Source organism: Meleagris gallopavo, chromosome 8 (assembly GCF_000146605.3).
Source record: "Meleagris gallopavo isolate NT-WF06-2002-E0010 breed Aviagen turkey brand Nicholas breeding stock chromosome 8, Turkey_5.1, whole genome shotgun sequence".
Taxonomy (NCBI): Eukaryota; Metazoa; Chordata; class Aves; order Galliformes; family Phasianidae; genus Meleagris; species Meleagris gallopavo.
In genome coordinates, this window is record NC_015018.2 from 16,067,744 (window position 1) to 16,081,258 (window position 13,515).

At 36.6% G+C, this 13,515-nt stretch overlaps 1 protein-coding gene across 2 annotated transcripts in view; it reads right to left on the minus strand.

Moving 5' to 3' along the window:
• TM9SF3 (transmembrane 9 superfamily member 3) overlaps positions 1-13,515 on the minus strand; it is a 36,027-nt gene that overhangs the window by 13,210 nt on the left and 9,302 nt on the right. For both annotated transcript variants that reach the window (XM_010714419.3, XM_010714420.3), the window contains exons 5-9: positions 10,979-11,056; positions 9,084-9,215; positions 8,435-8,601; positions 5,598-5,692; positions 4,004-4,134 (exon numbers count right to left, since the gene is read on the minus strand). In XM_010714419.3, coding sequence (XP_010712721.1) covers positions 4,004-4,134; positions 5,598-5,692; positions 8,435-8,601; positions 9,084-9,215; positions 10,979-11,056 — 603 coding nt within the window. The remainder of the gene's footprint in view (positions 1-4,003; positions 4,135-5,597; positions 5,693-8,434; positions 8,602-9,083; positions 9,216-10,978; positions 11,057-13,515) is intronic.

The following is a 13,515-nucleotide window of genomic DNA, read 5'->3' on the forward strand; positions in this document are numbered from 1 at the left end:
CTGCACCCTTAGACAGCATGAAACCTTCCCCCAGTAGAGGTAATGAATCAGTACAGTGAAAGTTTTCTACGTGGAATTGGACAAAACATCACACACAGCAAGAAAAGAAGGCTTCAAAATCAATCGTTTTTAATTTTATAACAATTGAATTGCTAATATAGGATGTTACTTTGGGTAATAAATAGAACTGTTAAAAAATTTAGCCAGAAGCATTAAGCTGAGTCAATTTCAACATAAATGCTGTTTTTGACCAAGGACTCCACAGTCCCTTTCAAGCAAATGTGAAGGAGCAATCTGCTGAACACATATAACTAGTTTTTTCCCTTTTTTTCAGGCAGGTCTCATTCAGTTATTTCATTTCCTGATCTGGCTCAATGAATGAAAATCTGTGGTGCTAACACATTCACCTCTTTCAGTGGCAACCAACACTTATTTTACCTTACAGCAGTCACGGATGGCTGTAGCCTGGATTAAGCTATCTGTCATAGAAAATACCTCTTTCCAGTTTCAACAAAGAATAAAGGATGCCAACAGTAGTTTCTTGATCCCAAGATAAGTACTTTGTAAATAACTAATACAATTAAATCATTAAAAATGCACACTAGAAATCTTAGAATCTACTGTCCAAACAAAACAAAAATGGTACAACCTAAATAGTTCAAGTTGCTTCGATTCTGCAGTCAGAATATTACATTAGTCATACTAGTCTTAATGGGAACCTTAAAATTACGTATTACATGCAGAACAAGGTAAGCAGCCACAGCTTATGAAATGTCAGAATTAAGGAGGTTCTACCACGGCATACTCTAGAAATTCAGCATTAATTAGTAATTTTGTATAAAACTACCATCATACTCCTTCAAAAACTAGAGAGAGTTCACTTCACTTGCTATTACTAAAATTATTTTTAGTTTGCCTTATGCTCTGTTTTCCATTTATAATTCAAACAACAAAATAAAATGATTAATACACTGGAAAGACTCAAAAATCAATGGAAGTTCAGCTAAGGCATACAAGAGCTTCAGAATTCCACATTCAATAGTAATGAGATCCTACTAACAAACACAAACTGGAAACAATTTTGGGCTCCAAAAGCACAAAGAGTAGAACATCACCCAAGGAACACATATAAAGGTGAAGAGATAAAAGAAAAAACAGACTTCTACATCTGCTTGAAATGCTAAGGGTACTGAAAGCTTTAAGCCATCAAGTTTTAAAAAGCTCTCATATTTGAGTAAAATCTGCCACATTCTTAGCTGCATTTTGAAGGATGTCCCAGTGAAGAAGTTAAGCCTTTGCTGAGACTCAAATACTGCACAAAATTTGCCCTAGCATAGCTGGCATGAACATCCAAAAGGGCTAAAGGCAGAATTCCAACACTGATGAAACACTGCAGAAAATAAGTGCGGTCCTCCCAGTCCTTGCCACATCTTTGAGGCAATCTCAGACATCAAGAAAAAGATATTCAAGGTGCACAAACACCTTGTTTAAAACAGTCTAAAACAACAGTGAGGTGTATGATGGTCCTGGAGGGATCGATTATTCTGAGTGCTTGAACACAAAATGCAGAGAAGCAGATAGCAGGCAGATCAAAGATGCAGAAACTGCGTGTCAACTTGCTTATCTTGGTTTTGAGAGCATCAGCTGCCCTTGCCTAGAGTTAACAGAAAAAATCTGTTTGGAAGAAGGAATTAAGGTGCAGAGAAGTGAACCTTGCAGTTCATTTGCAAGTAGCAATGAGAAACAGGGCAAATCACAGGATGTCATATTAAAGCACAGTCTCTTAGCAACCTTTTAGCCCAGAAATTCTTTTCAGCAATTCAGTTTTGGCTTTTTCCACTTTTACAGCACTGAAGAAAAAGTGGTTAATTCTTGCCAGAAATTTTAAATCAAGGAGGGTAGCCTCAAGATATCCCAGGGTAGGTATGTCATTTCTGAGTTTGAGTGTATTCAGCTGACAGATTTTAATTCCACAAAACAGAAGCAGCAACAAGTTTACGTTAGAGAATTATGGAAGATTCTCTACATTAAAAACAAAGGTGACAAGATGCAAAGGTACCTTATCCATATATCTAGAGAGCTTCCCAGGGACTTCAGACCCCAGCATAATACAATAATTTCAAACAGTTTTCACGGCCTTTCACAACCAGCTCCATTAGTTAATTTGAATTCATTAGAGCGTTGATGATTCTGATGAAGTTTCCAATTCATAACCTTCTCCTACTGAAAGTCCCCTAACTCCACTGAAGTTTTATTACCAGTCATAACGATTCAAACACGCTCATAAAACCTTGAGACTGTTAAAATCACTATGTATAAAGAGCCCTAACATCCCTGATTAAGTGACCCCTGAAGATTTATATTCCCATCTGCTTTTGCATGTCCATGTTTCCATGATCTTAAAATACACATCAGCTGAACAGATTTACAAGACAAACTTCAGCGCAGGTGGAATTCCCTTTCCTCAGCATTTCTGAGTTCCAAATGGGAATACAAAGTCAGAAATCTGATATTGTAAATGCTTGCTCAGCAGTAAAACACATCCCCTTTGCACACGTCAAAGATCAATGTTATAAAACTTTCTGACAATACTGTACATGACTGCAAGCTTAGGAAAGAAAAAACACTACAATATCCCTTTGGGGCACTCACTGATTAGTACAAACATAATCAAAGAAAATTTTAGTCTACCTTCTTCAAGAGGAAAACCAGAAAAATTAAATGAATGGTTTAAAAACACATTTAACTTGATTTTGAACTTAGTTTCATAACAATTAATCAATGCAAAAAAGTTCTTAATTTGGTGGACATTGCAAATACTTCTAATAAAGAACTATAATCAGCACAAACATGAGAAGTTATTACTATTCTATCGGAAAAAGTTATTGAAAGCCTTTGCCTGGAACTGAGAATTGTCTCTCTCATTTTAATTATCATTTATGATTTCTACCACATTCATTATTTAACAATGTGTTCTTCAGAAATATTTTCAGTCATGTATTGAGTTTGATTATATCTCTAATATTGCAATTTATAAGATAAAAATTGTGTTAATAAGCTTCACTTTGCAATAGACAAACTAAGAAGAAATCTAAAGCTACTTAAATCTCTCTGATCAAACAATTCACTAAATCTGATGCGAAAAGAAGGGAGCTATGACAAAGGTTACATACTATGATTTGCTACAAATTCTGCAAAGATAACAAATCTTCCTTTAGTATTTCTTGAAGAACTGCTGCATAAAGTTTTAAAAAGCTATTTAGTAGTACAACTTTAAAAAGTTCTCCTCTGAAATAACACCCCTCGTAAGTTCAAAAAGAAATTCTGCTGAAGAGCCAAGTTATTATTTCCTATTTTGTACTCACAGGGTTATTTCAGGTTACTTGAAAGAGCCAACAATAGCACAAAAAAACCCCTCACAAAAGCCATGAGAAACAAGAAAAGTTACGCTGATTAAATACTAAAGTAATCCAGCAAGCATTGTTCACCAAGTGACATGGTTAACACACGGTCACAGGACCGTAACTGGATACTAAATACCTATTCAGAAAGTAAAAACAGTGATCCTTTTTCTCAAACCCAGATCTCCTCAGGACTTCTTGTCTCAAATTTTAGTGCTTTTTTTTTTTTTTCCTGCTTGACTACAGTAATTTGGAGGTGGTTTCCACTTGGATTCCTTTTGGATTATGTTTAAGTTTATAAACAGTTGGCACTGTTTATAACATTCAAGTTGAACATTCAAGTTGCTGACTTCATGTGTTGTACAAGATTATTACAAAATGAAGATTGAGCACAAAGCAGAAGGGACACTTTAAGCAGAGAGGCTTGCTGTTGGAAATCAGCATCTGTTATGATTAAAGGAAATTATACTTGCACATTAAAACATTCCCAGATCAAATTTGTAATTGAAAAGCTGAAACCATGACTCACAACCGTATTTTGATTAAAAGGTAGTTTTCCCATGTCTACAGTGGTTTTTAAGTTCTCCACTAAAATGACTCACCATGGTTCCAAATGGTATAGCTCTTGAAGCATGGTAATAGATGGCAATGAAGTTAATGAAGAAGGCAGTTCCACACACCATTGCCGGAATAAGGAAAGCTCCAATGAACATCTGTTTTATCCATCGCCTTCCTGTAAGAAGGAACATTCCAATGGAATCTGTTTAGAAAGTTCTTTAAAAAATACCAATAAGCTCTCCAGAATTTAGATATTTGATTTCTTCTCCCAAAAAAGATGAAAGAGATAAGAGATGAAAGATGAAAGAGATAAGTAACAACAAACTGCAAGGATTTGGCAAGAGCCAAGAGTCAACTACCTTTTTTATTTGGCTTCCAGAAACTTCTATGAGACAGTACATTAATCAATTTACTAGGCCACGTGAAAAGAAAAACAGATGTGGTGTGAGCACGTTCTGGCTGAAAAACAGCATGCATTGATAAAGATGGCCAAAGAAACTAGGGTATAAAACATAAGCACATACCTAGGCTACAGACGGGCAGTGCCAGAGATACTAGAGCTGGGTCCACTGCAAAGCCTGCTCACATCCTGGGATTATGGCTACACTGCATGAGAACTCTGCTCTGGGGCCAGCTCAGAAGTACAGCTATCTTCAGGCCGCACCTGCTCCAGGTTGTCTCAACCCAACTAAGCTGAATTCATGCATTCAGGATGCATTAAACAACTAGCTAACCTAGGTGTAAAGCAAAATATACAGCAAAACAGAACTCAGATCTCTTCAGTAGCAGAAGAGTTAGAAGGAAAAGGATTCCTAAACACCACACGTAAGGGAAAGAACAATATTTGCTACCAGATATTACTGTAGACAGCTCCCTTAGGAGCTTCAAAACAATGCTTCTCTTGGGTAATACCTTAATTTTCACTGTATATATTCACTTTCTAAAGCTCTTAAATAACAAACATATTTTAAATATATACAACATACATGGTTCTGTAGTGTGCACTAAATATAAAACTATCAGAAGAACAGCATACATTTTTCAAGACCGTATGCATTTTCCCCATGAGCCAATATGATAGCATTTCACAGTCTACTGCATTTGAACTGGAAACAAAATGCAAATCTGGCTGAACTACAGAGCTTGGAATACTATTTTGGATCAGTAAATGATTTACCTAGATTTGCTTTCCTAGAAATCACTAGGTTAATATGTAGGCCACACATATACAGATGCCTAACCTCCAAACTCATGATGGACTTCAATGCAGTTAAGACTGAATACTTTCCATCACACCAGAATTATTTTTCCTATCGTTTTCCTAAAGCCCTGTATAAGATAACACATACTGATTACTTTCTTATTGCAGAGTAAGGAATGGATTAAGCTAGAAGAACTGCAAGGATGTATTTATTATTTTAAAATTAAGCATAGTTTCACTATTTTTACACAGAAAACAGAGCTAATATGGAATAAAGAAATAACACGGAACTTAAATGTATTCAAAATAATTACTATCTTGACGGATTCCAAATGAACGATGTAACTCTGCGAGACTATTTCTATGTCACTGAAAATAAAAATAACACTCTTCATAAAACACTGTAATGAACATGTTGAAACACAAAAATAATTTACCTCCTTGTCTAGCATAAAGACTTCCTCCAAAATATCCATTCACTGGGGATGTTGCAGCATAAACAAATATAGCTGTACTAAGCATTGATCCTCTCCTACAAGACGTGGTTTTGTAAATGAAATAGAAAAGCAAACAATATTAGAGAAAAGATTACAGTAAAATGTGCAAATGTAGGTAAAGTCTACATAAAAATGAAAACTATTTCTATTCAAAGCTTCTGGTCAACTATAACTCAATCTGGGAAACATGGGTCCGGCATACAAAATTCTTTCCTATTGTGCACTTATTTTCAGTGGAATCAAGTACCTCTGCCCAAAATACTCTGGCATTTGGATTTGTATTAGCGAATGCAATATTTAATTGTCATATAGTAAATATAAGATTCAACTACTGCAGATAAAAGTTACCCTTTGATTAACATAAAAGTCAGTGTTAAAAAAATTGACTATGATTCTGAAAAATGTTTCTGCCATCCCTCAGGAAATAACTTTTAAGACCAAAAGTGTTCACCTTAGAGAAAATTAGAAAACTGGATTTAGAAACTATAAATACTGGAACCACAATCAGCATGGAGTAGTCAAATCAGAAGAGTTTGGTCATTTCTAAATTATCACCTCATTAAATGTTGAAGTATTTATCTTGGCATACTTTCTGAAACTTTACATGCAAACCTAATAATTTTAAATTATAAAAGCCATCCCAGCACACATTTTTAAAATGATACTTAAGAATAGCAAGCTGCAAATTATCTGTGAAGAGAACCGTTTCCCCACATCCCTCTGCCACTCTGGCTACAAGAAACAGCAGAAAGAGTTCAGCCAGTTTGCTGCTCTGAGCGATTCTAGACTACTGGTAATTTGCCTTCTGATGAACAATTGCTGGATGCCTGCCTTTGTCAAAAAAGTCATCTTTAATACAACCAGCTTTCATGACCAGAACAAGTGAACAAAGCAAATGTAACTGCTGCTCACACACACATTAAAGGAGAAGTACACTAACATTTGCTTGTTAGCGAAGGCTGCCCAGAGAGGCTGTGGATACCCCATCCCTAGAGGTGTTTAAGGCCAGACTGGATGGGGCCCTGGGCAGCCTGGTCTAGTATTAATGGGGAGGTTGGCGGCCCCGCATGTGGCAGGGGGTTGGAAATTCATGATCCTGGAGGTTCCTTTCAACCCTGGCCAGTCTGTGATTCTGTAATAAATAAGTAATATTTCTATTTTAGAAAGCTAATATTTTCTGTTTAGAAAGCTAGACAGAAACCAGTTTTAACAGTTGTTCTAATTTAAGCCAACTTGGGAAACTGTGCAAAACCCCAGGAGACCATGAAGTTTGATGTGATGCATGTAAATCTAAGTTATCTGTAAAGTGATCAGTAGAAGCTCATCTAAAAGTAAAATCTCAAGATTTCTTATTCTCAAGGTTACTCACTTATGTTCCAAATACTCTATCGGCAAAGTCGCTCAAAACACAAATCACTATTAATAAATGAATAGCTGGCATGATCCAATTTCACCAAGAGGCTTTTAGATGGCATCAGGTGCACGACTTTAACAGTTTTAACAGACCTGAAGAACACTGACAGGCAATCATTCCCACACTGCTGGTTTATGGCATTTTTGAAATTGCACTGCTATTTTCCTCAACATATAAATGTTCTGGTCCAGGTTTGGTCAAGCCTTCAGTTACACACCCAGAATCCACTAAAAGTGATATAAAGACCTGTTGCAATAAAAGGCTAAGTGCATATATACTTCTTAAAATTACTGACCTGTTGCATTTTACAATTGCTGTTACCAACTTATAGCTTCACTACAGTGCACAAGCATTCTGAAATTGCTTCAATCCCTCTCTTAAAGTGCCAACACGTTGTGTAATGACAAATGCGTATAAGCGTATGCAGAAATATAGACAAGGAGGCACAAAGGGGAATGGCATCATATGAAAAATGAAAATATGCCAAGATACCGACACATAGCAGGTTTTTAAACATGCCATTTAAAAGCAGGGAACTTCAGTAACAAGAGTTCTCTCTAGTGGTGTATCAGGAGTACTACAGGTTTTTAAAACCAATGGTGACAGGTGACAGATAAGGGAAAATAGAATACAGTTTTCTTCATTATTCAAAACACAATCACTACAGAAACTGAGGAATATAATCCAGAACAGCAAAAGAACTCAAGCACGTTGAAAAGCAAGAAAGAGAACTAGGTGAACCATAATTGGTATCTTAAATTGGAACTGGAGTACTGTTTAAGAAAGTTCTCCCCAGTCAGGACCAAAGACCACCCCATATAGGTTCTGCATGTAACATCTGCTGAGTGGCATCTGTCATCTGTTTGAAAAAATGTAGGAGATTCAATTCCCAAACCTGAGACTTGTGCATTAGATTGACTTAATGCACTGTCAGCAGAAAAGATTATTCACAACACAGTAAACTCATAATTTCATCTTCACAGGACAGAGAGGAACAAAAAGTGTAATACAGTAATACACTGTCACTCCAGATGAAAGCAGGAGTGAGACATGCATCTTCAAACACTTCTTTCCCAAAAGATCTATCAGCAATATCACAGAAGAACAAACTAGTTTCAAAACACATCATGTGAAAAAGCAAGAATTCATGAAGTTAAAGATGACCAAGTCACACAGTCAGATTACAAGAAAACTTTCACTAGAATTCAAGACTCCTCCAAAATACTACTACTGATTATTTCCTATAGGCTTTGGAACTACTTTTTTTTTTTTCTTTTTCCAAGCCAGTCAGAACTATCACTTTTTTAATTATTTTGTTCATTTAAGCATTTATATGTGAAAGACATGGAACAATTATACTTACTCTGTGTATAAATCTTCTATCATTGCAACAACAATGACTATAAGAGACACAGCAAAAATCTGACACCCAGAGCCAATAAGTGATGAGAATATGAGAGGATGACTGGATGGTCTAAAAACATCTCCATGGACCTGCTTCCATCCATACTCATCACCTAGATCTCTGTCCTAGGAACGACAACCAAAAAAATTAAATCTGTTCATCGTAATTAAACATTGCCATAATTAGACAAACACACAAGCTAAGCACACATCAAAGATTTAATTTAGTAAATCCAATGCAAGCGTATTACTTTTCCACTAGATCTGATGCATTCAAGAGAAAAATGACAAAAAATATAACTTGAATGTAGGATGTATTAAGATCTGTTAGATTTTCTTCCTGCCTCTAAAATCCTCGGAAGTGAAGCACATGCATCTACTCAGAGTAGATCTCATTTAATCTAAATGGGGACACGAACACTAACACAACAAAACAGAATTCTGGGTTGCAACCTAGAAGCATGTTGTAAAGAAAACCAGTAACACTTTCAAAACACCCATGGGAAGTTTTCTGACAACTGAAGAAAGCCATCCAATTGCAGCTAACTCAATGAATGCATGAAGAGAAATTGTTAAGCCTGAAATAAAATTGCTAATGCAGATCTTACCATATCGTCCATTTCTTCCTCCTTGCTGTATCTTGCATAATCTTTTCGCAAAGTTCTCATTAGTATCATAGACACTAGGCCAACCAGAAAGATCACCATCATGAAAGAATTGAAAATTGAAAACCAGTGAATCTACAAAAAGAAAACATACACTGAAGATTTAGAATCATAAATGTGTTTGAAATCTGTTTCAATACAGATAAAATATTGCTTGGTGGGACAGCCTATCAGTGCTAGCTAAGCAACAATAAGCCCACATGCAGTATGCAATACTACACTTGTAGAAAGTCCCACTAAACCAGGCCTCTGAAACACTACACAAAGCTTTTCAACAGCTGAACTGTTGTAACCAAGTTATCACAAATTACTTAAGCACCAGCAAAGTCTGAACAACTCTATGCATGCTTCCCTGGGCAAAGTAAAGGCACAATGTACTCCTGCCTTACTAAGGAGGTTTACACTGGTGAAAGATACGTTCACGGGTCACAAAAATATCAATGGAATAAACAATTACATTGCACAGGACTAAAACGTGCTGCAGCATTACTGTGGCTCTAACAAGCACACTTTCTGTTTTCTTACTAAGCTCAAACAGAATGCATATCTTCTGATTTCAGAAAGAAGCATTGCTCAGTATAATACCCTAAAGGAAACTGCAATGGCAGGCTTAAACCATCACAACTGGTATCACCCTTTTGCTTTCCATTTACTTCAGTCAAGAAGTGTATATATAAACAGCTGCAGGTATTCGACTGACAAGCAGGGGAGTTGCACAGTTCTGTCTCTAGGCTGAGATTGCTTCCGAGCATGTAAATGTATTTACCTGAACAACCCTGGTACTTGCAGCTCACTTCAAACTGTCACACTGTGACATTTACTGAAGCACTTAAGAAGACTGGAGCCATCCTATTTAAGTAACAGAACTGTCACTTAAAACCTACAGTCCTAGAGCTGCCTGATTGCCCCCAAACACCTTACAATTCATACTGCAGTGCCAGTAGGCTTCAGCCTGCATTGTTATAGCAGACTAACAAGAATTACAAGACCTAGTAGAGAGAAATGTTTCTCTAATAGCTGCTGACTGAGAGGAAAACCTCACAGACCTAGATCTACAGGCCACATCAAAGACACAAGGAACAACAAACACTGGAAATAACTTGACAACTTTTTAGTTCTGTTTTTTTTTTATTTTTAATAGTCTTCCACTGGCTAGTAGCTTTATGCCAGATCATCTGGATTCTATGCAGAAAGCTTCTATAGTGCTTACTCTACTGCAATTTAAATGCCAGAAAGTTATTTCAATTAAGTTAATTTTCCAATTTGCAAAACATCACCACACAAAAATATTGAATTTAAAGAATCCAACACAATTAAGCTTTTTGTTGGCTATCAGATGGCCAATGTTTCAGACCTACATTCGAACTACTTGCAGAAAATTATATTTAGAGACAGTCCCAACATCCACTTAATGACTGGATTTGACCGTTTGAGCTCGTTTGTGTCTTACAAAAATCCAAAAAAACAGTAAGTACAGTTGCTAACAATTGCATGGTGCCTTTTGGTCTGACGTTCAGAACAGCACGGTGATGGGCAATTTCTGGAAGCTGAATAATACAGTATGTGATGGTACCTCTCTGCTTCAATGGAAAGGACAACTTATGAATCTAAAATTAGAATTCAATTTTAAAAAAAGTAATACAGGTAAGACACTGGGGGAAGGAATGCAACAAATAGAGGTAAGTTTAATACCGGTTGCTTCAAAACGGCCCCCCGCTACATTTTCTCTAAAGAAGAACAGTAATGGGGGCAGCCATAAAAATTTCCATTACATCTTCTGAACTAACACACACATTTCAGAGGAATATTTCGTAAGGTTGTCTTAGTACAGTACATACTCTGTGCTGAAAGAAAGATGGGTCAAGGTACTTGTCAAATCGGTCTTCAAATTTCACATCCGACTTCTTCCACTTCACCTAAAGAGAAAAGTTGGCAACTGAGAAGCTTATCATAATGCGTTCAGCTATAACCACAAAGAAACCAAACCACATTTTTAAAATTACATACTTCAGAGATTTTCTTCAATATGAATACAGGTTTGGGCAAAAGCAAGACCAGAGTTCTTAAAGCCTGCAATCTACAGTCCAGGCACAGAACAAACATCAGCTACCTCGCCTTACAGACATAAACTTCCCTGGGCACGTTTAGGAACAAGGGAGAACCAGCCTTCCAGTTTCTCAGCTGCCTGTCCTCTCTGCCTTACTAATCACAGATGAAACTTCCAGATGCCAAATACAACAAATACTTCTCATGATTACAGAAGGCACTCAAAGATACTCACACTGGTGGTGCCAAAAATAAAGTCCAAGCAACTCAACATTCAGTTTTGTCAAATGACAGTTTACTGCTGATGCTTTTCTACAGTATGTACTGGTAAAGCTTAATTTTCTTGAATTATTTTTTGTGCAAGATATCAGAAAAATGGTCATAAAGTACAATGTGCTGGAGAACAGCGTAATTTTTCTAAGGACTGATTGCTGACTGCATGCTCCCTTTCTTACCACTGCCATGTACTGAGTTGTATGGAAAGAGGCTTGTGAAGAACATTACCAACCTTGCATTACGCAATTAAAACAACTACTTCTGCTCCCCCCATAGCAGTTCATATCTGTTTTGCTGCCATACATTCAAACTGGTATTCAGTGACACCATCTTCTCATACTCAAATTCTCTTAGTATCAAGGAAAAAAGAAGCAGTTTAGCAAAAGTGAGGGAAATGAGAAGATACAAAGGAAACGTAAAGCAGATTCCAAGAAGAAAGGAAAGTGCATAAACTGAGATACAAACTGGCTGGAAGGGAACTGGATAAAATGGATCAAGATGGTCCCTAAAGACAGAAGTTACATTTTTTAAAACTGCAAGCTAAAAAGCTGCCACCTAGAATTTTCAAAACAACATGGTCTTAATATAAACACTTCATCCACCAATGATCAACTCTAACCAGATGGAAAAGTACACATTTACGGCCCTACGCTCACAGGATAATAGCAAATTTTTCTGGTACTAATTACTACTAACTACTCTATAAGCTCCACAGAGGACTGCTTTGGATCTAGAAGTTTCAGCTGCACTGATGAATTTGCTAACGTGGTAGAACAAGATTATTTTCATCAGAATTTTTGAATGTAATTCTAGAAATTAAATACAAATTTACACTAAGAATTTTTCAAAAGCAGGCTGAGATTAGGAAACATCAGGATTTTTAGTGATGGTGAAACAAATGTAACCTGCTTTTGTATTTAAAGATACACGACAAGGACCGACCCTTTCCAGAAGATCTGTCCTGCTGTTACAGAAGGGAGGTTATTAACATAGATTGAATCACTCACCACAGCCATACTCAAACTGCAAGACCTCAGTATCACCCTCACTCTTAGGTACGATATTAAGTGTTATTTTGTTCAAAATAACAAGAGTGGATCAAGATTAATAGCTAAAACATTAATGTTAACACTGTTTATGTTTTAAACAGGTTGCTTTTCTCATGAGAGAGTCTGCCACCAAGAAGCACTGCTTAGAACAAGTTAGAACAAGTCCACTCCATACAATTTCTGAACTAAACACTGCACAGATGCCAGACCAAAAATTGCCCAGTGATGCCAAAAGAGATGTAAAGTTAAGTCTTAAGCTCTGTACACCACAAGTATTTAAAAGGAACATCTAATGTCACTCTAATTACTGACAGCTGCTCAGTGCTGTCCACTTCAAAATTAACAGAACATATGAATTTCACAATGCTGGTAATATTTGAAACTATAAATTTTGCAGTAGAAACGATTTGAGAAAGCACAAATAAATACAACTGTCTGCACTTTGAACTCTATACTTGTTCAACATACGACAAACATAACACTGGCAGGAATATACTGTGACAAAGGATCTTCTGCTGACACCTACTGCTAACACACTGTAGAAAACTAATGCATTAACAACTGGTTTCTGTATATGAATTTAGAGAACGTGAGAGAATTGACTTAAATGTCTAATGGACCAAATCAACAAGGAAGGAAAATCTAATAATCTCACTCATTGGGGAAAGATGAGAAAATATTCTTTATTCATTACCTTTTATCATAGCAATTCAAGAGAAAAGCAGAAAGCTTCAGAGAAAACCTTGTGAGGCTATATAAATAAGACATTTCTACTGTAGGTGGAAAAATAGTAACTGCCTCCAAAATACAAACGTTCAAAGAGGGTTTTGCTCTTAGTTCAGAATCCAGCTCAAATCTGTGACATGCAAGTCACTGCTCCAAGCATTAAGGAAATACACAGCTGCTGGGGGCCCTCAAAAGTTCTAGTCTCCATGTCTTCGGGGACAACACCTTCCTTTCCTAACAAAACACTTTTCTGCAGATTACACAAGCATATGATTAAA